This window comes from Sciurus carolinensis, chromosome 3, assembly GCF_902686445.1.
Source record: "Sciurus carolinensis chromosome 3, mSciCar1.2, whole genome shotgun sequence".
Taxonomy (NCBI): domain Eukaryota; kingdom Metazoa; phylum Chordata; class Mammalia; order Rodentia; family Sciuridae; genus Sciurus; species Sciurus carolinensis.
Genome location: NC_062215.1, coordinates 36845196 through 36872810, shown reverse-complemented (window position 1 = coordinate 36872810; position 27615 = coordinate 36845196). Strand labels below are relative to the sequence as shown.

Genomic DNA, 27615 nt, shown 5'->3' with positions numbered 1-27615 from the left:
AAATAATAACGTTAAATCTTAAACTAGTATTCTCAAATGTCAGGGTGAACAATTACCATGGTTGCTTTAAAAAAAAAAAAAAAATCTGCAATTGGACTGAGGATTTGCTTTGTCAATGCTCTACCAATGGGCTACCTTCCCAACCCTAGAATCTGCATTTTTAACAAGCACCCTAGTGTTTCTGTTTTAGGTAGAACACTTTGAGAAACACTGTCTTAAAGTAGAATTGACAGTAAAATGTCAAATGGAGATGCCTGGACAGTGAAAAATTATTCTCTCTCATCTGTGGCTTTTACAAATTCACATGGCTATCATCTAAGGAGTGAGACATAAACAGTCTGTTTTAGTGTGCTAGTTTTGTCTTACTGAATGGATTGTTACCACCTAAAAGACAAGGATGAATCTCTCAAACTTTTCTGATTTTACCCACAGTAGGGAAATAGACCAACTTTAAGGTTGAAAAGTAACTGGGATGTTCAGAATAAATCCCTGATACCTTTATACAACTTTCTTGAAAACCCTGGTAGCCATTTGATATTTGGGACCTTGTATTAGTTTTTTAGGGCTACTATCACAAAGTATCACATTACAGAAACAACAGAAATGGCTTAAATAGCAGAAATGAATTTCTTCACCTTTCTGGAAGCTAGAAGTCCAAGATCAAGGTATTGGCAAAGTGTCTTCTGAGACTTTTCTCCTTGATTTGTAGATGGCCATCTTTGTCTTTACAGGACCTTCTCTGTGTGTTGTCTTAATCTCCTTCTTATAAGGACACCAGTCACATTTTATTAGGGTCTACCCTAATGACCTTGTTTTTATTTAATTATATCTTTAAAGACCCTATCTCCAAATATACTCATATTCTGAAGTACTGGGGATTAGGATTTCAACATAGGAATTTAGGGACACAATTAAGCCCATAATAGACCTCTGTAGTTTCAACTTTTAGAAATCACTCACCTCCATTTGGCATGCTGGAGCATGCCTGTAATCCAGTTGTTTAGGAGGCTGAGGCAGGAGGATTGAGAGTTCAAAGCCAGCCTCAGCAAAAGTGAGGCACTAAGCAACTCAATGAGACCCTGTCTCTAAATAAAATACAAAACAGGGTTGGGAATGTGGCTCAGTGGTCCAGTGCTCCTGAGTTCAATTCCTGATATTTCCCCCCACCCCTCACACACACAAAAAATCACTCATCCTTTCTTTTCCACCTGCTAGTCTTGTGTAGTAAGTTATCTCCTTTGGCTCTCCTCCACCTCTTACAGACACAATGTCTTGTGTGGCAAGAACTCACAAAGCAACTCTAAAAACCTATAGTAGGGATGGGCAGGTTTTGGCATGTACCAAACAACACAAAACTTAGGGGTTGAAATTCCAGGAGTACTCTATCTTAAATCATAGCTCTTTGCCTATTTCAGGCCTAGTTGTCTTAACATTTGGTAATAGCAGTTAGATCTTCTGTAAGTGGTCTGGAGTATCCTAACTCATTCTTCCTTTTCTTTCTCTTTAGCTCTTTTATTAGGCCTTTCCTTGACTAATTTTTTTAGAGAGCTCAATTACTTTACCCAGTGAGGTCAAAAACAGAACTTGTAAAGGCTTGATGAAGATTCTTATAAGGACAGTCTTTGCAGGTAAATATAAGAATCCTGGGGAAAGAGAGTCTTGACAGGGTTTATGAAAGGCAAAAGAGAAATAAAAGAGGCAACCTCAAGATTTTTAGCTCTGTCCTAAGTCACTCCTTCCTGCCAGCTTCAAAGACTACTGTTATGGAGAGGCAAAGCCTCCCTGTTCCCAGGCAATGTTGTTTTTAGTCAGTCAAATCAAATATCTTGTTAAACTAGAACATCTTGGTCAATTATCTTTTTCCTTTTTTCAGGTTTTGAGTGTTCTACATTTGTCCAACTGCTATTTATCCTAACAACATGGTTACTGTAAAATATGGGTCATTTTTTGTAAAATTCATATCTTCTTTCCCAATTTCTGTGTCCAATTCCTACTTTTCAAAAGCAGGTGGGTAGACTCTAGAGAAGCCATGAAGAATCTTAGATATTGTTCCTTGTTGCCCAATCTTCCTATCTTCCTGGCCCAGCTTCCATCTAAGAACTTAACCTGTGGTATGTATTTCTACCCTATTTGATTTTTGCCCTCTGGCATATAACTTCTTCACACTAAATTGTCACCCTCTGCACCTCTCCTGGTCTTCATCACAAGCTTATGTAAGGATTGGGAAAGTACTCTGGGTGCTTCACTAAATTCTTGGCAAGGGTTAGAACTCACTCCATTCTTCTCAAATGTGATTTTCTTCAATTTTCATTGTGTCCTTGCCCAGTGGTTGTATTGTGTTGGGATTCCTTCCACTTACTACTAATTTTCAACAGAGAGTCGCCATTAAATGAAAGTCTTGCTATGAAGTTAACTGACAAAACTAGAAAAATTGGTTGAGTTCACCTCAAAGGCTTGACGTAACCACAGTGAAGGATGGAAGACACTCTGAGAAATCAGGAACTCACTGGCACCTACTTTCCCTGCTGAGGGCAGGCAGAAAACTATTGTCCTTTGCAACACTGTCCTTCTCACTGAATTTCCTTTACTAAGTCTTCCCTTCAATTCTCCAGGATTTCAGTACCTACAGCTCCTTTGGAGTAAGCTGCTTTAGGGATGAGGAGCAAGCAAAGGAAGTTCCAGAATAGGGATTGGTTAGCTTGCACTAACTTGGAATCCAACCTGTGTGCAACTGATGGACACAACATTGCCCTCTTCAGGGTGCTTAGGATTAAATAGGTTAGGGCCCGAACGGTGCCCTGTTCACTGCCTATCCCTTTCAGTCCGCCCGTGTTGTGGTCTCCCTTCCCGGCGCTACAAGCCGGCAAGTCCCAGGCCCTCACTTTCTGCAGCCCTGGGCGCCTGTATCCTTGATAGGAGGTACAAGTGGGACCATTTCCTTCACTCCCCTCTGCCGGGAGAGGGAGCCGGCCGGCTGGCTCAGCACCCGCCCGAGCACAAGGGGCGCCGGGGCCAGCCGGGGCCCGCCCTCGCGCCTCTGGGCCCCGAATGGCAGAGCCGCGCTCGGACCATCAGCATCGCCTCACGTCGCCCCGCCCCGCGCCGCCCTCCCATTGGCTGCCACCGCCCTCGGGCCCGCGCCTCGCCCCCCGCCCCCCCGCCCCAGCCTCCGGCCCGACCGCGCGGCAGCCCCGAGCGGGGTCGGAGGTGAACGGCCTGGAGTAACCCCGGACGTAGTCACCTCATGGGGCTTTTGGACTGAAGTGGGAGGCGGGGGCGGGGGCGGGGGCGGGGCAGCTCCCGTGGAGCCCCGCCTTCCCCTCCTCCCCTCCGGGTGCGCCTGGCCGGCCTGTGCTGCGCGCCTGTCAGCCATCGCCAGAGCTGCGGGCATCTCCTCCCGCCCAGTACCGCCTCCGCGCGGGGGATCCGGGACTGCCGGGCCGCGGACGCTGCCAGCCTGAGGTGAGTTGAGGGCCGCCCCAGAGCCTAGGATCCCAAACTGGAGAAGCCGGGGCAGGGGAGGGGCGGTGGCCCGCAGGGGCCGCCTCCCAGCCTCCGCCGGCACGCGGCGCGAGCTCCATCCCGTCCAGACCTGGTGCGGGGCAGCCCACCCGTCTCGGCAGCTCTGGGGCCTTTGGGTCTCCTCCGACAGCCATGTGGCGGGATCGGGGGTGAGGGATTAGGCCCTGGAACTGGAAGGCGTGTAGCCCAGGGTCTCTAGGAAGGGACTGGGACCTCTGCCTGGAGCTCGCCCTCTCCCCCTCCCGCCCCAGCGTGGTCTGATTCCTACCGTATTCCCCTCGAGTCCCACGGAGGGCCTGGGAGAAGACGACCACGTGGGAGTGCGTGTTGAGGGTTGGGTCTGGTTTCATTCAAAGTCTTCCTCTCGCAGAATGAAGTGTGGGGTGCAGAGACATGGTCTGCTGTTGCTCGCACTGTCTTTGTATCGTGGTTAGAGCCAGGGCCAGGCGGACTGTCCCTTGCCAGTTCCTGCTCGCTGATTTTAGGTTTTCTGTGAGGAACATAGTAAATGGACGTGCCTGTCCTAACTCCTTCGCATTTGCAATATTGATTAAGGGCAGCTGTTGGAGATGGGACGTAGGAAGGGGATGTGAAGCTGAAGATTTCAGAGGAAATGAGCGTGAAGGTCCTGTCCAGGACTGGGCCAACATTATTTTTGGATTTGGAGACGGGCAAGTGGCCACTAGTGGACACTTGAAATAAGCTCCAAAATCAGGGACTTCATGTAGGCCTTGTAGGTTTTATAGAAGCTTATAGGACCATAACGGGGGAAATAATTTCAGGTATTTTTGTTTGAGATTTAAGACTACAATCAAAAGACTCTTGGACTTCCCGATTCTAATAAGCAGTGTTTCAGAAGTCTCCCAATGTGCATAATATCTTGATCTTGATCTTCATTCTCAGAAATGGGTCTCCCTGATTTTCTCTCTAGTTCCTTTTTCTATTTTTTTTCCCTAATCCATAGATATGAAAAGCATGCTGTTTCTTCTCCCTTCGTGGGTAGAAATACTGTGATTTGTCTCTTGCTCCACGATGGGAATGCTTTGGCCGTCTGTGTTGAGGATTTCTGTGCTGCCCATTTGACAGCCACTGTTCAGGAAACTGTTGTGTGGTATAGCAAGATCACTTTAAGCAGGGTCCAGATAGGTGCCTACTTGTCCCAAAGTAGCAAGTCTCTTCTCACTTCTCTTGCCTCAGTTTCTTTATTTCTAAATACTACTTAATACATAAGAAAAGGACTGATATGAACACAAGAATAATCAACAAACATTGTAAAGTGGGCATATGAAAGATGTTAAAGGTTAATGTTAAAGAATTGATTTATGAAGCCACCTGTGTTTATTAGTGTTGTAGAAGTTTTATTTTACCAGCACAAATAGAAATTCATCAAACGTAAGATTAAATTGTTTCCAAAATGGAAGGAAAAGTTGGGAAATGGTAGCATTTCACTCAATGAATTTATATTTCAGATAATGATTAGGTAATATCAAAGAACTGGCATTGTGAAAGCCAGTCTCCGAGAACTCTCATTTGATGTTGACTTCTCTAAAGTGCTATGAGCAAGTTCAGGTGTAGTGCACTGTGTAACACTCTACAATATTTTCTTTTCAGTCAATGACTAGGAAATTTTATTTTGCCTGTTACATATACTGGCTTAACAGGCCTGGGGCTAGTGCTTTTCTTTACTCTTTTTTGGGGATGGTTAATATCCTCAGTCTTTGTTGAGGAAAGAAGTCAGTAAAAATAAAAATTATAGTCAGGTGCAGTGGTGCACACCTGTGACTGGGGCAGGAAGACTGCAAGTTTGAGGCAGGCCTGGGCAACTTGGTCAGACCCTGTCTCAAAATAAAAGATAAAAATATAAAAATGGCTGAGGGTGTAGCTCAATGGTACAGCACCCCTGTATTCAATCCCCAGAATATCAGGCACCCCCCCCCCAAAAAAAAGTAAAAGTAAATAAATTTTGTGAATAATACATTGGAATTTAGTATTTCCAACTGGGGAGGAGAGGAGACTCTTTTGCAATAAAGGGGAAAAAAGTTGTTACATTATTATCTAACATGTTTTTAAAAATTAATAATTATATGAACTGTGCCCTCAAGCATCTTTCCAGACCCTTAAAACAATAACATCAAGAAGTGAATAGTCAGGCTGGGGAGATAGCTCAGTTGGTAGAGTGCTTGCCTTGCAAGCACAAGGCCCTGGGTTCTATCCCCAGCACCAAAAAAAAAAAAAAGTGAATAGTACTAGGGATATAACTTAGTCGTAGAGTACTTGCCTACCATGTGTAATGCCCTGGGTTCAATCCCTAGTACTATGGGGAAAAAAGTAAATAAACACAAAGGCTCACTGACTGCAAAAAGTTTTGATAACTAGGTGATTACCATCTTCAAATAGTCTTCATTGATCTTCCATAACAGATTATTGACTAAGTAGTTTTTGTTTCTTTTTTTAAAATTTTATTTTAGTTGTAGGTGGACACAATACCTTTATTTTATTTTATTTTATTTTATGTGGTGCTGAGGATCGAACCTAGCGCCCCACGAATGTGAGGCTGGTGAGCGCTCTACTGCTGAACCACAGCCCCAGCCCAGTTTTTGTTTCTTTAATTTTATAAAACTTTAGTGAGTATTCACTACTTTATTTGAATCTAATGGACTATTTGAAGATGGTATTAAGTAGATGGAAAACGATAACAAATAGTGTTATGTAGATGTTGCACTTACACAGAGTGCTTCTGATGAGTTGGCCATAAGTTCTTATGAGTTGTTCTGCCAGTTAATCTAATTTTTTTAAAAAATATTTTTAGTTGTAGATGAACACAATACCTTTATTTTGTTTATTTAGTTTTGTTGTTGTTGTTGTTGTTGTTGTTGCACTGGGGATCAAACCCAGTCCCTCGGGTGTGCTAGGCAAGCACTTTACCACTGAGCCATAATCCTAGTCCTGGAAGTTACCATACTATAATGATTTGGCTTTCTTAACAATTTGTTACTTATTCAAGCTCATGAAGCAAGTGAAAAATAAGGAGGCAAGTGAAAAATGGCTTCAACAATAAGAGATGTTAAGTGCCCTACCCAGGGGTTGGTGACCCCAACTGATCCCAGCTTCCAGTGGTGATATTTGCAGCTTAAGCTTATTCTATCTTTTTAGCATGCCATACTCCTCAACCTTCTGTGTCCACCACACCTTTTGGGATCCAACTCAAAGCCTTGTACATGCTAGGAAAGTGCTTTACCAATGAGCTATACCCCCCACCTATGGTACTGGGGACTGAATGCAGGGGTGCTTTACCACTGAGCCACATCCCCCAAGACTTTTTATTTTTTATTTTGAGATAGGGTTTCACTAAGTAGCTTAGGGCTTCACAACTTAAGTTGCTGAGACTGTCCTCGAACCCCCAACTTTATATAAGGAACCACAATATTACTACCCCATCACATTGGAAATTGAAATTGCATGGCTGTCCTAGTTATGAAGTAGTAACCTTAGATAGAATAGGCTTTTATAAATGATTTTCTTTGAAATGATAACATAAAGTTTGAAAATTCTGAGTGAACTCAAGAAGTTAAATTTGTAAAACAGAATGGGTTTGGGGGACTCAATTTCAAATGAATATTTGGCTATCTACTATGATGGAAATTGAATAGACTCACTAATGAAGTTCCTAAAACTTATAGTCTGCGGAGGGAGGGGGGTTATGAAAAATCATGGAATGAGAGAGGCATCATTACCCTATGTACGCATATGATTACACGAATGGCATAAATCTACATCATGTACAACCACAGAAATGAAATGATGTACCCCATTTGTGTACAATGAATCAAGATGCAGTCTGTAAAAAAATAAAACAATAAATAATTTAAAAAAACCTTATAGACTGTTTTTGTAGACAGCTTTCAAATCTGTTATTCAAATTTACGTACATGTATGTGTATATATTCACACACTAACACATACCAAGGTGGATGATAAGTAGGTTGATAGGAGCTTGATTAGTTCCCAGGTTTCTTAGGAATGATATCAGTAGATTAGCAAGAAGATGATGGATAGCTGGGTTGTTTATGTTTTATGCTTCAGTATTTAGTGATATTCCTGACTGTAGCTAGACAGACAAACTACTTCTACTTCATCTCAGAAAGCCCAATAATTTAAAAGAACATTTATTATTATTATTAAAAAATTATGTGTGTGTCACTGGGAATCGAATCCAGGGGCTCTCTAACTACCAAGCTATATCCCCATTCCTTTTTTTTTTAATTTTGAGGTGGGGTCTTGCTAAGTTGCTTAGGCTGACCTCAAATTTGGGATCCTTCTCCCTCAGTCATCCAAGTCACTGGGATTACAGATATGTGCCACTACACCAAATTTAAGAGAACATTTAGTATTGGAAAGTACCTAAGTGCCATTTAATAGTTTTATTTTGTTTTGTTTTTGTAACAGAGATTGAACCCAGGGGCACTTAACTGCTGAACCACATCCCCCCGCCCCCACCTTGTTTTTTAATGTTTTATTTAGAGACAGGGTCTTGCTAAGTTGCTTAGGGCCTCACTAAATTTCTGAGGCTGGCTTTGAACTGGCGATCCTCCTGCCTTAGCCTCCTGAGGCACTGGGATTACAGTTGTATGCCACCTCACCCACTGAGAATATTTTTTATCTGATATTCCTTGGAAAACTTGCAGCTATATACATTTCACCATTTGACCTGTGCATCATTCATGGGTCCACAACATTTTTTTTTTTTTTTTTTAGTGTTATAAGTTGAACCCAGGATCTTATGCATGCTAAGCCTGTGCTCTACTACTGAGAGACACCTCCAACCAGCAGTTCTTCATTTTTTTAAACTTAAAATTCTCTTTAAAACTACATAGGCTGTTTTAACTTCAAAAGGATTGGGAATTGCTGCTTTAACCTGTAAATTTCTCCAACTTTGGCTCTCCACCTGCTACTGTAACATATGATACCTTAACACATCCAAAGGATTTGGGGGATGAAAAAAATTTAGCAGTTTTCCCTTCCTTCCTTCCTTCCTTCCTTCCTTCCTTCCTTCCTTCCGTCCTCCCTCCCTCCCTCCCTTCCTTCCTTCCTTCCTTCCTCCCGTCCTCCCTCCCTCCTTCCCTCCCTTCCTTCCTTCCTTCCTTCCTTCCTTCCCTCCTTCCCTCCTTCCCCTTCCTTCCTTCCTTCCTTCCTTCCTTCCTTCCTTCTTGAACCCAGGGATACTCCACTACTGAGTTACATCTCTCACCCTTTGTTAATATATTTTATAATTTGAGACAGGGTCTTGCTAAGTTGCTGAGGCTGACCTTGAACTTGTGATCCACCTGCCTCAACCTCCTGAGGTATTATAGGTATGTGCCACCATGTCCAGTCTTAATGTTATAATTTCTTAATAACTTCCAGAGATTTTATGCATTTTTAAGCAAATGCTGGTATGTATTCTGTCCCCCCATCATACCCACTTAGAAAACTGATGAATACCTTATTCATTATTCTTCATTTTTGGTTTCCTAATTTAACATAATAGAAAGACTTATAGGAAGACCTTTTATATTTTAATTTTCATAACTTATACATAGTTTAACAAGTCATGATTCTACTGTTGATTATAAAAAAAAGTCATCCTCAGCTCCTTCTTAATTTCATTTCTTTTAGCTCATATATTTGTTATATACCCTTTTTTTCTGTAAATAACATACTTCTCTTCCTACATTTTGAATTTTCACTTAAGCATTGTCTGTTGATTCCCAGATATGGAAAATGAGGATTCACCTCTCCTTTTGCTCCTTACCCTTACTATTCACTTTTACCTTTCCATCCTTGACTGCTATCTCCTTGACTTATGTGTTAACCTTGATTTTATCAATAATTTTACAGTATAAATGTATAAATGCTCTGCAGGATTTAGTTATGTACTATCCCATTTTTCCCGCACAACTCTTTCTCTGGAGTTAATAATGGTTTTTGTTTTTGTTTATTTACTTTCTATGTATTTATCATTTTTTCACTCTTTATTAGTTTTCTAAAGGACATTGAGATGGGCCAGAATTTTATTAATTCTTATTTTCTGTAAATCTCAAGATTCTTCTGACTGGCTCTGACCTAAATTGCTTGTCCTCTGCATCTGACACACAGCTGTCATCCTGGACTCATTCTTCTCCAACATCCTGGGGATTCTCCTCACTTTTCTTCTGCTGTGGAGAAATTATTTTCCATGTCTTCCACATTCTCAGTTTATTTCTCTCATGTTGATGGGGAATATTCACTAGTGGCATCTTTAGAAAGAATATATGGGCGGTAAATACTTTTTTTAACTCTTTGTTTCCCAGAATTTTAAGACCGCAAAGAAAAATGCAGTGACTACCATTTACCCATAGATTGACCGGATTTTAACATTTTGCCACATTTGCTTTACTCCTTTTTCTTTCATGTGTATATGTTTGTATATAAATATTTTTTTCTGAGTCACTTCAAAGTAAGTTGAAAAAAACCTCAAGACACTTCACCCCTAAGTATTTGTTTCTCCTAAGAATTAGGACATTTTCTGGTTTAATTACTTAATATACCCCCAAATTTAACATTTATATGATAATATCTAATATACAGTCCCTTTTAAGTTTTCCCCATTTGTCCTGGTAATATCTTTATAACTGCAATATTTTATAATTCATGATATAGTCAAGAATCAGACTGTACATTTATTCTCAAGTGTTCTTAGTCTTAATTCAGAACAATCACCTTATTCTTTTGGCCTTTTGTGGCTTTTGTCTTTCATTGACATTTTTGGAGATTCCAGATTAGTTGTCTTGTAAAGTGTCCTACAATCTGGATTCATCTGATTGTTTCATCATAATTAGGTTCAAATGAGCCCTTTTATAGGCTTGGGATGTAGCTAAGTGGAAAACAGAGTATGTAGAATGCACCAGGCCCTGGATTCAATTCCTAGCAGCATAACAAAAAAATGAAAACAAATCCCTACATATATAGCATTGCATACTTCTAATTACATCACATCAGGAGGCACAGAATGTCCTTTTGTCCTAATATTGATGTTTATTTTAAATACTTAGTTAAGATGGTGTAAAAGTACATTTCCCCCATTATAATTAGTGTATAATTTGTGAGGTGATTTATTTTAAGACTATCTTATTTTCCAATATCCTTTTATCCAGTGGTTTTAACATACATCCATGATGCTTTCCGATATGTATTATTGAATTGGTGTCTATAAAATGAAATATGTTTCCTAATTGTATCATTCTAGGAGATAATTATTTTGAGATTTCGCTGTTTGGATCTTTATTCTGTCCTCACAGTAGACCAAGAAGTGACTGGGTCTTGAATTCTAAGTTGGAAATAATTTTCCTTAAGAATTTTGAAACTTTTATTTAATTGCCTTCAAGCTTCACTTATTATTGCTGATGAGTTTGAAAGGCGAATATGTCAACTTTTTTTTCTCTCTAGATGCTTGTAGGATCTTCCCTTGTGCTCGTTTTCTGATATTTAACTGATATATCTTGGTATCTGTTTTTAATTCATTGTGGTAAGGACTTCTTTCCTTTCTTAATGAGGTGCTATGGATTAGACCGAGGGCCTGGGGCATACTAGGCAAACATTCTACCACAGAGCCATACATACAGACCATTGGTGGACTTTTAAAATCTGGCAATCAAGCCTTTTAATCATAATTTTTTTCCTCAATTTTATCTTTCCATTGGGTTTTTAAAATTTCTCTGATTATATTTTTAATTTTTAAGAATTATTTCTTAGTGGGATGCAGCGGCTCATGCCCATAGTCTCAGCTACCCAATGGGCTGACCAGAAGGATCATTTGAGCCCAGGAGTTTAAAACCAACCTGTGGGACTGGGGAGATAGCTCAGTCGGTAGAGTGCTTGCCTTGTAAGCACAAGGCCCTGGGTTCGATCCCCAGCACCCAAAAAAAAAAAAAAAAAAAAAAATCAACCTGGAAACATAGTGAGACCTGCCATTTATGTTGTATGTATGTAATATCTTCCGTTAGCTCTTTTAGGATAATAGTGATAGTCCTTTAGACTTCAGATTTCTTTAGATAGTAATTTTAGAAAAGTTGCAAATGTAGTACATAGAGTTCCCACATACCCTTGAACAAGCTTCACCAAATGTTAATATTTTATATAGCCACAGTACCCTTATCACAGCTAAGATATTAACATTGGGGGCTAGGGGTGTAGCTCAGTCGAAGAGCACTTGCCTAGCATTCAGGAAGCACTGGGTTCAATACCCATCACTGCAAAAAAAAAAAAAAAAAAAAAAAAGGAAAAAGAAAACTTCACATTGGTACAATAGTAGTAACTAAACTGAAGACCTTGTTCAGATTTGCCCTTTTTTTTTTTTTTTTTTTTCTGATGTGTTTTTATTGTTCTATTATTTAAACCAGGATACCACGTTGCTTTTACTGGTCATGTCTCCTTAGTCTTCCCTGATCTGAGGAAGTTTCTTTCTTTTTCTTTCTTTTTTCTTTTTTATTTTTTTGTAGTCATAGATGGACAGCATGCCATTATTTTATTTGTTTATTTTTTATGTGGTGCTAAGGATTGAACCCAGTGTCTCTCACATGCTTGGAAGGTGCTTTGCCACTGAGCCCCAGCCCCAGCCCCCTGAGGTAGGTCTTTCCTTTTTCTAATGACTTTCAGGTTTCGTTTTGTTTTTTTCTTTGTGGTACTTGAGATTTGCCCAATTTTTGAGAGTGAAGATCGAACCACAGGGCTGTGCACATGCTAGGCAAGTGCTCTACCATCAGCTACGTCCCTAGCCCTTTTTAATTTTTAACTTTTGCTAAGTTACCCAGGCTAGCCTCAAACTTGCAGATCCTCCTGCCTCAGCCTCCTAGCTGGGATTATCCAATTTTGAAGACTCATCAAGTATTTTATAGAATGTCCCTCAGTTCAAATTTGTTTACTGTTTTTTCATGATTAGGCTAGAATTATGATATTTCTGATAAAATGCCACAGAATGAAGTCACTCTCCAGCTCTTCCCCCCTGCTCAAAGTTATAATGTTTTCTTGTTTTTCATAATTTTCTTTCAACTTGCATTTTTTTTTTCCACTATAAGTAGTTATTTGTTTTTCATTGTTATTTGTTTGTTTGTGTGGTACTGGGGATTTAACCCAGGGTCACTTTTGTCCTACTGGGGATTTAACTCCAAGCCATTTTTTTTAAAATTTAAATTTAAATTTATTTTTATTCTATTTAGTTATACATGGTAGCAGAATGCATTTTGATTCATTGTACACAAATGGAGTACAACTTTTCATTTCTCTGGTAATACAACACGATGTAGAGTCACACCATTCATACAGTTGTATATAGGGTAATGATGTCTGTCTCATTTTACCATCTTTCCCACCTCCATACAATCCTCCCTTCCCCTCATTTCCCTCTGTCCAATCCAAAGTTCCTCCATTCTTCCCTTACAACCCCCCACCTCTTATGTATTATGTATCAGTATCCACTTATCAGAGAAAACATTTGGCCTTTAGTTTTTTGGGATTGACTTATCTTGCTTAGCATAATATTCTCCAGCTCCGTCCATTTACCTGCAAATGCCATAATTTTATTCTTCTTTAAGACTGAGTAATATTCCATTGTGTATATATGCCACAGTTTCTTTATCCACTCATATGTTGAAGGACATCTAGGTTGGTTCCATAGCTTAGCTATTGTGAATTGAGCTGCCATAAACATTGATATGGTTGTGTCACTGTATTATGCTGATTTTAAGTCTGTGGGTATAGGCCAAGGAATGGAATAGCTGGGTCAGATGGTGGTTGCATTCCAAGTTTTCTAAGGAATCTCCAGATTCCAGAGTGGTTGCACCCATTTGCAATCTCACCAGCAATGTATGAGTGTACCCTTTTCCCCACATCCTCACCAACACTTTTTGTTGCTTATATTCTTGATTGTTGCCATTCTAATTGGCGTGAGATGAAATCTTAGCATTGTTTTTGATTTGCATTTCTCTAATTACTAGAGATGATGAACATTTTTTAATATACTTATCGATCATTGTATATCTTTTGTGAAGTGTCTGCTCAGTTCTTTAGCCCATTTATTGATTGGGTTATTTGTATTTTTGGTGTTAAGTTTTTGAGTTCTTTATAAATACTGGAGATTAGTGCTCTGTCTGAAGTGCATGTGGTAAAGATTTTTTCCCACTTCGTAGGCTCTCTCTTCACGTTATTGATTGTTCCCCTTGCTGAGGAAAAACTTTTTAGTTTGAATCCAACCCATTTATTGATTCTTGATTTTATTTCTTGCACTTTAGGAGTCTTGTTAAGGAAGTCTGGTCCTAAGCCAACATGATGATTTGGGCCCACTTTTTCTTCTATTTGATACAGAGTCTCTGGTCTAATTCCAAGGTCCTTGATGCATTTTGAGTTGAGTTTTGTGCAGGGTGAGAGACAGAGGTTTAATTTTATTTTGCTGCATATGGATTTCTGGTTTTGCCAGCACCATTTGTTGAAGAGGCTATTTTTTTCTCCATTGTCTAGTATGTGATAACTGTATTTATGTGGGTTTGTCTCTGTGTCTTCTATTTTGTACCTTTGGTCTACCTGTCTATTTCAGTGCCAATACCATGCCACTTTTATTACTGTAGCTCTGCAGTATGTACTATAGCTATGCCTTTTGCTTCACTCTTCTTGCTAAGGATTGCTGTGGCTATTCTGGGTCTCTTATTTTTCCAAATGAATTTCAAGATTGCTTTCTCTATTTCTATGAGGAAAGATGTTAGGATTTTAATTGGAATTGCATTGAATCTATATAACTCTTTTGGTAGTCTGGCCATTTTGACAATTTTTTTTTTTTTTAAACAAAGAGAAACCAAAACTCCTTTTATTCCTTTTCCATTTTGACAATTAATTCTGCCTATCCAAGAACATGGGAGAGCTTCCCATCTTCTAAGGTTTTCTTTAATTTCTTTCTTTAGTGTTCTGTAGTTTTCACTATAGAGGCCTTTCACTTTTTTTGTTAGATGGATTCCCATGTGTTTTATTTTTTTTTTTTTGAGGCTATTGTGAATGGAGTAGTTTTCCTGATTTCTCTTTTAGAGGATTCTTCACTTATGAATAGAAATGCATTAGATTTATGTGTGTTGATTTTATATCCTGCTACTTTGCTGAATTCATTTATTAGTTCTAGAAGTTTTCTGGTAGAATTTTTTGGATCCTCTAAATATAGAATCACATTGTCAACAAATAGTGATAGTTTGAGTTTTCCTTTTCCTATTCGTATCCCTTTAATTTCTTTCATCTAGAGTTTCAAGGACTGTGTTGAATAGAAGTGGTGAAAGAGGGCATCTCTGTCCCTAATGTCTTCTTACTACAGAAAGTCTTTCTTGATCCCTTTCCTCACCATCAACACCTCCAAGTTTGGATAAAATACCTTCTATGATTCCACACCTAGCATTTATTATACTACTGTAATCGTATATCTGAGAATCTATAGCCACTTAGCCTAAGACTAAACCTTATTTATTTTTGAATACATAGCATCTGTCTCACTTTTTGGAATACAGTCTTTTATTTTCAAATTTAAAACTTGCAAAAAAATAAAAAATAGTATAAAAAATTCTTTGTAACCCTCCATAACACTGAGTTAATACCAAAGTCCATTAAAACTTCATCAATAAAATGACAAAAATGAAAAATGGCCAATTCAGTTATTTGTGGAAAAAATAAACTTACTATGATTTGAAAGACAAGGACATGTTGTAATAGTTTTGGATACTTTTATCAATGGCTATAAAAACAAATTGATGCCCAGCGTGGTGACACTTGCTTGTGATTTTCAGTGTCTTGGGAGATTGAGGAAGGAAGATGGCAAATTTGAGGCCAACCTGAGCAACTTAGCAAGACCCCATTGTAAAATAAAAAATAAAAATGACTGGGATGTAGTTCTGTGGTAGAGCACCCCTGGATTCAATCCCTAAATAAAGGAAGGAAGGAAAGAACAGAAGAAAGTTCATTGCTGCCTGTTTATTAGAATTGCTTGGAAAATAAAGTGTCATTTGAGTTCAAGGAGAACATGATAAGTTTGGTAAAGTCTGATGTGCTTATTTAGAGAAATATCTGTGAAAGAAATTCATTTAGACTTTTAAACAGGTACATTAGCTTTAATTAGCTAATTCGATTTTCAGAAACAAAAGGCACAGTTCCAGAGCCTTTTGCAAAAATTTAATTTAATTTTTCCTCTTTTGTGGTGCTGGGAATTGAATCCAGGGTCTTGTGCATGCTAGGCAAGTACTCTATCACTGTGCTAATATCTGCATCCCCAAATATTTTCAGGAGTCCCGAAATAAAAGTTAAAGAACACATTAACTTTTAATTGAAAGAGAATTTGACTTTGTCAACAATTTTGTATAATGAAGAAAATAATTTTTATTTGGATAGGCAGGCTACCTTGTAACCAGATCTGAGGAAAAGGGTTCATTGGAGATGATAAAACAACAAGTGTATGAGACTTGCCCAAAAGTAAACGCCATTCTTTGTTCTCTTTCTAAAGACATCTTAACCTAATTCATGGCAAGCTTTAGGAATCCCAAACTAGTATGTGAGGAAAATTTTGTAGGTGGATTTATTTTGTCCGGAAAGGGTTCATAGTTTTTATCAGATTTCTAGTAGCTAGCCTCTTGACCTAACAGGGTTTAAAAACTTGGTTTCCGTACTTCCTGTATTTGCTTTATAATAACAGCATAAAGTGGAAGGAGTGGGAGAGTGAGGATTAGTTGTAACTTTAAGATTTTTGGATACAATTTACAATAAAATGTCATTTACATCATGACCTATGTATAACTGAAACAAGAATTTGCAGAACTGTAGATACCTTCATAAAGTATGATGCACTTTAAACATTTTCTATTTTATTTCATCTAGAAGAATATTGATTGTAAATCACTAGATTGATTTATTAATACTCTGATGGGTGATGACTCAATCTTTGAAAAACACTGACTAGTACATTACAGTTTACAAAACACTTCAACATACTCTGTCTTCATAGCAGTTCCATTGAAGTAAGTATGATCTTTTAATTTTTACACATGAAGGAGCTCTGCGGTGTTAAGTGACTTGTGCAAGTTTTCACTGCCAATACTTGACAGAGTCAGAGTTTCAACTTGGGTCCTCTTTATTTTTTGTTCTGTTTTGCGATACTGAGCGTTGAACCCAAAGCACTGACCTTCATCCCCAGTCCCTTTTTATTTTTGAGACTAGTCTTGCTAAGTTGCTGAGTCTGGCCTGAACTTGGGGTCCACTTTCCTCAGCCTTCCAAGTTGCTGGAATTACAGGTGTGGGCAGGTTATAGGTTTTAACTCCAGCTCCACTCCATCTTTGGTTACCTGACTGAAAATCCTTCTTTTTTCATTCTTGCTCTTTTCCCTGACACAGTTGTAGGGGATAATATGTGTTCAGACTATATAATTAGATAAATCATAATTCCCCAATTAATATACCCACACTGCTCCAAATCTTGTCCTTCATCATATGGGGGTCCTCCCTTAGAAGTTCTGGAATTTCCTATCAAAGTAATGGAATCTTTCCATTTGTTTCCTTCTCTGCCTTAGACCATTGTTTCTCAAGCCTGGCTTTACATTAGTGTAACCAGCTATGGAACTTAAAATTCAGGTTCTTGGGCCTCCATCTAGTGCAGATCTGATTCAGTAGATTTGGGGTGAAATTTAGATGCAGGTAGTTTTAAAAAGCTCCCGGGTGATTCTCATATGTAAATCCAGAATTTTTTTTTTTTTTTGCGGTACTGGGTATTGAACCGAGGGCCCTGTACTTGCAAGGCAAGCACTCTACCAAGTGAGCTATATCCCCAGCCCAAATCCAGAATTTCTATCCTAGATAAATTTAAACTGTTATCTTAGAAGGAAACCCAGGATTTGGGGAGTAGAGACTTAGTAAAATAGAGCATTGTCTTCTCCCTGGCTCCTGGCCTTCATGAGTAGGTGTAGCCATTAGGGAATATAATTAGAACCTAACTGTCTCATTTTTAATGAAATGATAAGGGTTGGAAGGCATACATTGATTATACAACTTTTCTAGAAAAGTCACCTTATGAAATGGTAAGTTTAGATTCCTATTTATTGCTGTCAAAAATAATCAAGTGTTTGTAACGTGTGTGATTTATGGGATTAAACAATAAACTATTGAACTTTATGCTTCAAATTAATAGATGAGAAAAAAGTGATACTTTGAATAGTATTAATTTTGTATTATGCTGAACAAAACAGGAATTGACAAAAATTTGGGGTTCTTTTAAAAAGTCTTCAAATTTCTCTTTTTTTCTTTCTTTAGTTCTTTTTGGAGGCGGATATCTGCTCAGACAGTAAGAATTATAAGAGGTCAGTTACAAATAATGCTCTTTTATGTTTATAATGTAATGAATACTTTGTTTATGTGCTAAAATATTTAACTTTGAATTTTTGTTGTTAAAAGTTGCCTTGCACAAAAAATATAGGCAGACCTAAGGTAGACAACCTGAAGTGAGCAAGGAGTCAGACGATGATAGTGTTCTACCTTCTAATTCTGGACTAGAATCAGTGGAAATGGGGACACGTGGTCAAGTAGCTTCTACAGTGTCTGGATAGCTGCTCAGTGATTTTCCATACATGACCTCTCTTTTCTGGTAGTTTGCATGCTTATACTTGGGAATACTATTCTGTAGAAGTGTTGATGGCAGGACAGGCCCCTTAGCTGTTAACACTGAGCTGCTTCCAGTCTGTGCAACCCTTTAGGGAAGGCTGCTTTCACCATCTTGGAAAGGAAAACCTAAGAGTGGTCTTATTAAACCTTTTATTTATTAGTCCAGGGACTATATTTTGCTAACTTTTACTTCTCCCATAGAATAAAAAAATCAGTCCTTTCTTGTGGATTTAATTTTTTGTGTGTGGTCATCAAACTTCAGTCAGATGGTAAGCTAGAATCTGCACCTGAGTGCCTTACTACTCATTTCTCTTGGAGGAAGGCAGTCATTATTTTCTCTTAGTTGGAATGGAATTTTACTTTTGGATCTACTGATATTTTTAAACTTGACTATTAACTGTTCTAAAATGTGAAAGAGGTTTTTTGCAACTGCATCTTCAGAGTGGTCAGTCTGTTGGAACTTTCCTTTTCTTCTTTTCTCTTCCCCTTTTTCTTTCCTCCCTTTTTCCTTTCTTCCTTTTTAAGTGATTTGGTTTTCTTTTAGGCTTCTAGTATAAACTTCTTGATAAAATTTGGATATATTTTATTTTAAAGAATCTAATAATTCATAATAAGGTGGGGCTAGGGAAGAGTAGAGGTAGTTTGGATTAGACAGAGGAGAGTAAAGGGAGGGAGGGGAGGGAGTATGGGGTAGAAATGATAGTAGAATGAATTGACTATTATTACCCTATGTGCATATACGATTACACGACCCATGTAACTCTCCATCATATACAACCAGAAGAATGAGAAATTATACTTCATTTATGTATGATGTGTCAAAATACATTCTACTGTCATGTATAACTAATTAGAACAAATTAAAAAAGAATCTAATATTGTAAGGGATAAATCTATAGTAATTTTAAAACATCAAGCTTTTCTTTTTTAAGTTTTTTTGTGGTTGTAGGTGGACAGACTGCCTTTGTTTGTTTTTATGTGGAGCTAAGATTTGAACCCACCAAGCTCCATGCCCAGACCAATACTTTTATATTTAACTTGAGTTTTAAAAATAAAAGTTAGCTTAAGTAATCTCCAACTAACTTTTCATTCCTGGCAATTTGTTATTACTCTTTTATTCTTATAGCATAGTGGTTCTCAAATTCTAGAGCTTGTTAAAATTCAGGTTCTGATAGTTAGTTGGGGTAGAGTAGATTCCAAGAATTTGTACTTCTAACAAATTCTCAGATGCTGCTGCTGCTTGTCAACTAACTACACTCTAAGAACCACATTACTCTAGCATTTGCAAATACTGTTTTGTCTCTATAAATGAATAAGCTCTGATTTACAAAGTATACCAAAATAATGGTGCATTTGTAATTTAACATTCAGTGGTGATTCCCAAACATTTAAAAATATTGACATTTTCTTGTCTGATGTGATAGAACACACTGCTCTATTCCTACTTTTTTTCCCTTTCTTTCTTTCTTTCTTTTTTTTTTTTTTTTTGGTGTCCTGGAGATTGAACTCAGTTTCTCACACATGCACTCTACACCTACTTTTTACAGTGGCTTTTTACCACTGAGCTATACCTGAGCCCTTTTTATTTTGAGACAAGGTCTCATTAAGTTGTTGAGACTGTCGTGGAACTTGCTATCCTCCTGCTTTGTTCAACCTCCCAAGTTTCTGGGAATATAGGTGTGTACCACCATACCTGGCTTCCATCTACTTTTATACCTCACGCTGGTTTATAGCATATAAAATTTAAAATTTATTAATAATAAGTTTATTATTATGTGATAATATACCACATCTTAGAATACCTTAAAATCATGATCAGCAGTCATTTTCCAAATTAAAATGATTGACCAGGTTACAAGCTGTTAATACTGAATTGACGTGTAATTTTGAAGTTTTTAAGGACTTTTCAGGGGATAGAATAAATATTTTTTCATTTAGTTTGGATTTTTCTTGTCGTTGTGGACTTTGAAGTATGTTTTGGCCTTAATTAGTTTATTAGTTAGCAATTGATAACATCTAATCCTGATTAGTAGGTCCTATATCTAGAAAAATGGTCCTTTATTGAGATGATACTTCCATTACTTTGATTATAGATTTTAAATTTGGTGGTAGATTTTCTCCACCAATTCAGTTTATGGAATTGAACAAATAGTAGTTAAACTTTTATAGACAAAGTGTAGTTATTTTGGTGTAAATTTTAAAAAGAGGTTGGACTTGGAGTTGTGGCTTAGTGGTAGAGCACTTGCCTTGCATGTGTGAGAGGCCCTGGGTTCAGTCCCCAGTACCTGGGTGGGGGTGGGGGGGTAAAGTTACTTTTATTAGCCACATGTGGCTCTGTACACCCATACCTATACTCCCAGTACTTGGGAGGCTGAGGCAGGAGTACTGCAAATTCCAGGCCAGTCTCAGTGAGGTCCTAAGCAACTTAGTGAGATTCTGCCTCAAAATAATAAAAGGACTGAGAGTATAACTCAGTGGTAAAGCACCCCTGGGTTCAATCAACAGTACTAAAATTTAAAAAATTAAATAAAAATAAAAAGATGTAATTTAAGAAAAAACTGATGTGGGCACATGAAGTTTTTTGTTTGTTTCTGGTTTTTTTGTTTTAATTTTAAAAATACCTACTTGGGGTTTCCTTTAAAGGTATGCACTTACATAAGATTCATAACCTCTCAATATATGATCATTTTATAGTTTAACACCAAGATTCATTAAACCATCAGTCTTCTCAAACCCTTACCATTTATTACCACTAATACTAACAATGAAGTTGTATCCTCACAACAGTTAGTATTCTACCAAGGTTTTCCCATTGATCGTAATTATCCCTTTGATATCATTTAATTGATAAAGAGATTAGGGATGGCCTATGGCTTTTTGAGAAAGATATCTTTAGAGAAAATAGAATTGTGATGGGCTGAGGTTGTGGCTCAGTGGTAGAGCACTTGCCTAGCATGTGTGAGGCACTGCATTTGATCCTCAGCACCACATAAAAATAAATAAAATAAAGGTAATTGTGTCCCTCTACAAATAAAAAATATATTTTAAAAAAGAAAAAAATAGAATTGATTTAAATTTTTGGGCATAGTTACCACAATGTCACTTTTCCTGAATCAAAGACTCTGATATAGAATAGCCAAGAAAACTAACTGTCCAATTTGTCTTGCTCCCAAGAGCCAGCTGTGGTTCATTAGGTATACTCTGTGAGTGTTGTCAGAGTCTTATCCAAAATCTGCTTTTCTCACTCATTTTCTCCATAGCTCTGAGAGCTTATTTTGAAAGAATAATGGATGAACCATCTCCCTTGGCCAAACCTCTGGAGCTGAATCAGCATTCCCGATTCATAATTGGTTCTGTGTCTGAAGATAACTCAGAAGATGAGATCAGCAACTTGGTGAAGCTGGACCTCTTGGAAGAGAAGGAGGGCTCTCTGTCACCAGCTTCTGTCAGCTCAGATACACTTTCTGATTTGGGGATCTCTAGCTTACAGGATGGCTTGGCCTTACACATAAGGTAAGTGAGAGAGTGTATGGGTATCTTATTTAACCTGTTTTGTTGATTATGTTTTGAAAAGAGCAAAAGTAATATTAGCTAAGATTGTTTACTTCCTCCCATGTCACTGGACTCATAGTTTTGAAGAGTTAAGTGGGAAATGTTGTATGTTATAGGTCTTAGAATTGTCTTTTCTTAGTCCTATGTGGTGGCACACATCTGTAATCACAGTGGCTCAGGAGGCTGAGGCAGGAGGCTCATGAGTTCAAAGCCAGCCTCAGCAACTTAGCGGGGCCCTAAATAACTCAGACCCTGACTCTAAATAAAATACAAAAAAGGGCTGGGGATGTGCCTTAGTGGTAAAGTACCCCTGGGTTCAATCCCCAGTACCAAATAAAAAGAAAAAGAAAATAAAAGAAAAAAAAAAAAGAATGGTCTTTTCCTGAATGTTCCCTTCAACTTTTTCCTGTCCTTCAGGCATACTAGATTTTTTTAGTGAGACCTAGCAAGTAAGAGTTAAATTGAGGAATTTCAGCCTTTGTATTGCTTTGACTAACATTATTTTAACTCTCTTGACTATCGATAAGAATTCTCCAGGGATAGGCAAATTTGTAGTAATCTTTCTTTGAATTACTTCTTCATGTCATGAAATTATACTCTGATTCTAACACAGTTAATCCTCAATAAATCGTGACATAAACAAAGGATTCTCATAGAGCCCTCCTCTTTTTTTCTCTATAAACACGATCCATAATTGAGAATGTTAGTAAATAGTAACACTGGATTATTCTTATTTATTGATGGTTGATTATACAGTCAGTGTGTGAGCCTATACCTTTGGTCATTTGCTTTGCAGTTTTTGAATGAAAGGGTCTGGGTCAGTAGTTAGTTCTCACTGTGCATCAGGATTACTTAGGTAGGAGAGGGTTAAAGAAAACACCCTCTTCCTAGAGATTCTGGTATCATTTGGTATTGGCTTAGCTTGGAACTGGGGCATTAAAAAGAAAAAAAAAGAGAAAGAAAGAAAGAAAGAAAAAAGAAAACTATCCAGGTGATTCTAATGCACAACCAGCACTAAAATTATAGGTCTAACCTAGATAAACATAAGTTATGGTGGCTATTGCTGCTGTTATTATCTTGGTGCTTCTGTTATTAATGGGTTATAAAATAATTCATCTCCTTTTTATACACTCAAGATACTACTCCATAGAAAAATTCTGTACTGGATCTGGCTGAATGTGACTCTTCTGCCTTATTGTTATCCCACAGGCTTGGAAATTTGTCTTCTGGGAGATGAGGTACTACATATGTTAGCAGTCACCCCCATATAGCTATATGGAGGTCAGGAAAAAAGAATAAAACAAGTTATTTATGTTTTACTTTGTAGATTCCTAGAACTTTAGTGAATTAGGGAGAGAACTTAGCATAATACTTTTTTTTTTTTTTTTTTTTTTTTGCGGTGCTGGGGATTGAACTCAGGGCCTTAGTGCTTGTGAGGCGAGCACTCTACCAACTGAGCTATCTCCCCAGCCCGCATAATTCTTTTAACAGAGATGAGGAAACTGAGGCATATTGAGGGGAAGTAACTTGCCTTGCATAAGGTAAATAGCTAGAAAACTGAATTTCAAACTTGGATGTTCTGATTTTGTTTCAGTACCTTTTCTGCTCTTTTTCCCTGACCATACAAATATCTTAATTGTATAACAAATTCAGACAGAGTTGGTCTTTTGGAGTAAATGAACAATGTATTATATCTAACTTCTGAGTAAAAATGAGGAATTAGTGGCAGAGAAAAGAGGTTAGGTTTTTATTTTATGTAAATGTTTTATTACTTTATAGTTCACTTAAGGTTAATCCTGTTTTTTAAAAAAAATTTTTTTTAAGTTGTAGGTGGACACAATACCTTTATTTTATTTTTTAATGTGATGCTGAGGATTGAACCCACAGCTTCACACGTGCTAGGCAAGCATGCTACCACTGAGCCACAACCCCAGCCCACTTAAGGTTAATCTTAAAGTTAATTCTGGTGGTGATATCTTCCTCCTTAAGGTCACTTGGAAGTGTGTAGGTTTGTGACAGGTGTGATTACTTGCATTTAAAGGACAGATGATTAGTGATACTAAAGCTTCTGCAACATAGTGGATAATCCCACATAGCCAGGAATTGTCCTCAAAATGTCATAGTGACTTTTTTTCCTGTTGAGAAAGACTGGGTTAACTGAATCCTTGAAGCCACACAGCTCCTTGAGAACTTAATACTATGTGAAACATAATGTCCTTTTGGAAACTAAGTTTGGCAATGGTGAGATAATTGCCATTATAGGAAACGCATCTTGATGATATTTCAAGTCAGTTTGTAGTTGCAAAGTCATTCCAAGTTCATGGATATTATGCAGACTGTGTTCTTAGTTCTTTGCATGCCTTACTATTGGCAAAACTCATGCTGATGGCTCGTGAAGGAGTCATGGAAAGAAGTGTGATCAGCATCCTGGAAAGGGGACAGTAGCCAGTGGAGGAGTCCTGAACAGAAGTGTGATCATCAACCTGGAAAGGGAACAGTTGCCAGTTTCCAAAGGCTTCTCAGCTAGCTAATGTTCCAAAATAGAACAAAGTTCTTCCTTTGATCCATTTCTGTGGATAGGTGTCATGGAGGGTAATTTAAATTCTGTCAAATTCATTTGATAGTAGAAAAGACTTCTAATCTGACTCCTGCAACTAATTAGATAATGTTACCATTGATAGTTCATGTTTTTCCTTGAACTCATTTTCATCTTGGTAAAAATAAAGATATTGATTTAAATACTTTTTTTTTTTTTTTTTTTTTTTCCAGTACTGGGGATTGAACTTGGGGATTCTACCACACACCTACATCCTCTTACTGAGAGAGGGTCTTGCTAAGTTGCCAAGGCTGGCCTCAGATCTGGAATTCTCCTGCCTCAGCCTCCAGTCACTGTGATAACAGTCATGTGCCTTTGCACATGTTCTTCCTTTTTACTCTTGAAACTGTAAAGAGTTTCACTCTTGGAACTCTAAATAGAGGTTTAAGGATTGGCTTCTAGAATGAATAGCCTACTCTTTCACAGATGATATAGATTTAGGAGGTAGGTACAGTCTTCAGGATGTAAACTAGAGGTCATCTTATTCCAAGTGAAATAATTGCCATACTGTGGATGAGATTGGGCTTCTCTCAAGTTTAGAGCTTGATTTTAGGTGCTAAGTGAGAAATTTCAGGGTATGAGGGATGAACAGGTTTAGGAAATAGACTTTTCCAGGGGTGGAGATGACTTACGTCTTGCTTTTCCAGAACCCAAAGAAGGACTGGAAGAATCACTTTCTAAGCTTTATGACCCAAATATTTGAAGATTGGCCCTAAGGAAGTAGTTATAGCTTTGTGGGAATATACAGGCCTCACCAATGACAATTGTTTTGACTTTTTATTTTTGGATAAGTTTACTTAATAATGATCAGCAGGACTGATACAGTTCTGAAACTCATTTATATTTATTGAATATTTAAGATCACTGTTAGAAGACTGAATGTGGACATCTTTTTTTTAAATGATTTTGCTGGTTTTAAGCTTCATGTGAGTGGAATAATTGTAGTCTTTTTTTTTAAAAATATTTTTTGTTGTGGATGGACACAACACCTTTATTTTGTTCATTTATTTTTATGTGGTACTGAGGATTGAACCTAGTGCCTCACATGTGCTAGGCAAGCGCTCTACCACTGAGCTACAACCCCGTCCCTGAATGTGGACATCTTATAACTGCCGGGTTTGGTGGCTCACTCCTGTAATCCCAGCAACTCTAGAGGCTGAGACAGGAGGGTTGCAAGTTTGTGGCCAGTCCCAGCACCTTAGTGCGGCTTTATCTCAAAAACCAGAAAAGGACTAGGGAAGTCGCTCAATGGTAGACCACCCCTGGGTTCAATCCCTAATAGCAAAAAAATATAATTTTTTTTTTTAACATCTAGTGTGATTTGGTGGCACGTAATAGAGACATTTATTTGTGTGGGTACTGGCAGTTTCTCAGCTCCTTATGGGATGATGCTTGAGGTTAGATTGTTCTATATACTTAATATGTCAACCCTTGTTATCAATCAAATGGGATTATAATTAGTTTTGTCAACTAGTATGCTGAATTCCTGGATGAGGTTCAGTTGGAAACATGTCCCTACATTTGGGTCTTTTCCCTCTTAGCTTAGTGCAATTTCTTTAAGCCTTTTTAATCTGCTAGTTCATGTTATTAGTATTTGAAATTCCTTCTCAATTTTCTCTTAAACATCTTAAAATATATGCTCAAAATATTGAACAACCACATTTCATGCTTCACAAACATGTTTAGTTAGGGACTTTATCTGAGAACAATCTCTAATTATTATATGAAAGAAATAATGATTCTCTTTTCTTTTTAGTCCTTTAAGATATTTGAGTTTGAAATGATTTAATTTTTTTATTATGAAGGAGCCCTTTTATGAGATAATTTTTTTTGTTATGAAGAACTTCGTTAAGTCTTTTCCATATTAGTGTGTAAAACTTGGAAATGAGAATTGAAAGACTTTTGGTTACCTCAGATGTAAACTGTCCATGTTACAGTTCTTATGTTGAGAACAACCATTATTGAAATATCATTCTTCCTGTATTTTGGCTCATCTCTGTCAAGCTTTAATATGGTAAATAAGGAAACTGATTCCAGTTTTGAGTTTCTGTTTCAGCTTTGCTTATAAATAGGCCTGTGAGAGGGTCCTTATGTATCGATTTTCTTAGCATTTCTCATTTAGCTTTCCTGAACTTCTTCCTTCCTCCTGTAACTCTCCAAATTTTCTTTCAGTGCTCCTTGCTTGATATTCTTGAGGTTCCCAATTGCCATTAGTGGTGAGTAGACAGCAAAGGTCATTATGAGATCTGCAACTTAGTACTTTTTAACTGAGAGCAGTAGTTTCTTCTCTTCATCTCCCACCTTCCTTTCTTGCCATTCAGAAGATAGGAGCTGTGTCCCTGTCTGTATTTGTCTCAGGAGTTTATTCTATAACCTTAACTAAGTATGGATCTGAAATTATGAGTGCTGTAAGTAGGGCTCAGGACAACCACTTGGCAATGTTTATTGCTTCTGTGACTTCTAATGTAATGCATACGTTTACACCCCCTGCCCCTCGCGCTCTCTTTTTCTTTCTTTCTTTCTCTCTTTCTTTCTTTCCTTCTTTCTTTCTTTTTTTCTTTCTTTCTCTCTTTCTTTCTCTCTCTTTCTTTTTCTTTCTCTTTCATTCTCTCTCTCTCTTTTTTTCTCTCTCTCTTTCTTCTTCCTCTTTTTTTTTTTTTTTGTTGTTGTTGTTGGTGGTGGTGGTGGTGGTTGTTTGGGCACTTAACCTCTGAGTCATATTCCTAGCCCTTTTAATTTTTTATATTGAGCCAGGGTTGCTGAAGCTGACCTTGAATTTGGGATCCTCCTGCCTTAGCTTCCTAAGTTGTTGGGATTATAGGCATGTGCTTCTGTGCTCAGTGCAATGCTTTATATTTTTAAGTTATTAGAAGTAATATGTGTTTGTGGTAGAAAAGTTAGAAATCTAGAAAGGACAAAAAAGGATATGATCATTACTACATAATATGTTTTTCAGTGATTTTTATCCCTTAATAAATTTAATTTTAAAAAATAATATCATAATGAAGCCAGATATGGTGGCATAAGTCTGTAATCCAGTGACTTGGAGGCTGAGCCTGGAGGATTGCAAGTTGGAAACCATTCTGGACAATTTAATAAGAACTTGTCTCAAAAAATAAAAAGGACTGGGGATGTAACTCAGTGGTAGAGTGTACCTGAGTTTAATTCCTAGTACCAAAAAAAAGAGAGAGGAAAATAGACAGAGGGTAGGGGAATTATAATGAATACAGAGTTCAATGAATATATAGTTCACTTTCTTG

The 27615-nt window shown here is 37.8% G+C and overlaps 1 protein-coding gene across 5 annotated transcripts in view; it reads left to right on the top strand.

Moving 5' to 3' along the window:
- The window catches only part of Acaca (acetyl-CoA carboxylase alpha), a 269515-nt gene that overhangs the window by 37523 nt on the left and 204377 nt on the right, over positions 1 to 27615 (top strand). Inside the window, exons 1-3 of one of the 5 annotated variants that reach the window (XM_047545733.1) lie at positions 3350 to 3462; positions 17860 to 17906; positions 21468 to 21720. In XM_047545733.1, the coding sequence (XP_047401689.1) occupies positions 21494 to 21720 (227 nt within the window). In that variant the 5' untranslated portion in view covers positions 3350 to 3462; positions 17860 to 17906; positions 21468 to 21493. Of the gene's footprint in view, positions 1 to 3313; positions 3463 to 12146; positions 12165 to 17859; positions 17907 to 21467; positions 21721 to 27615 lie in introns of those variants that run through there. The other 4 variants (XM_047545729.1, XM_047545728.1, XM_047545731.1 and 1 more) reach the window with 4 other exon arrangements.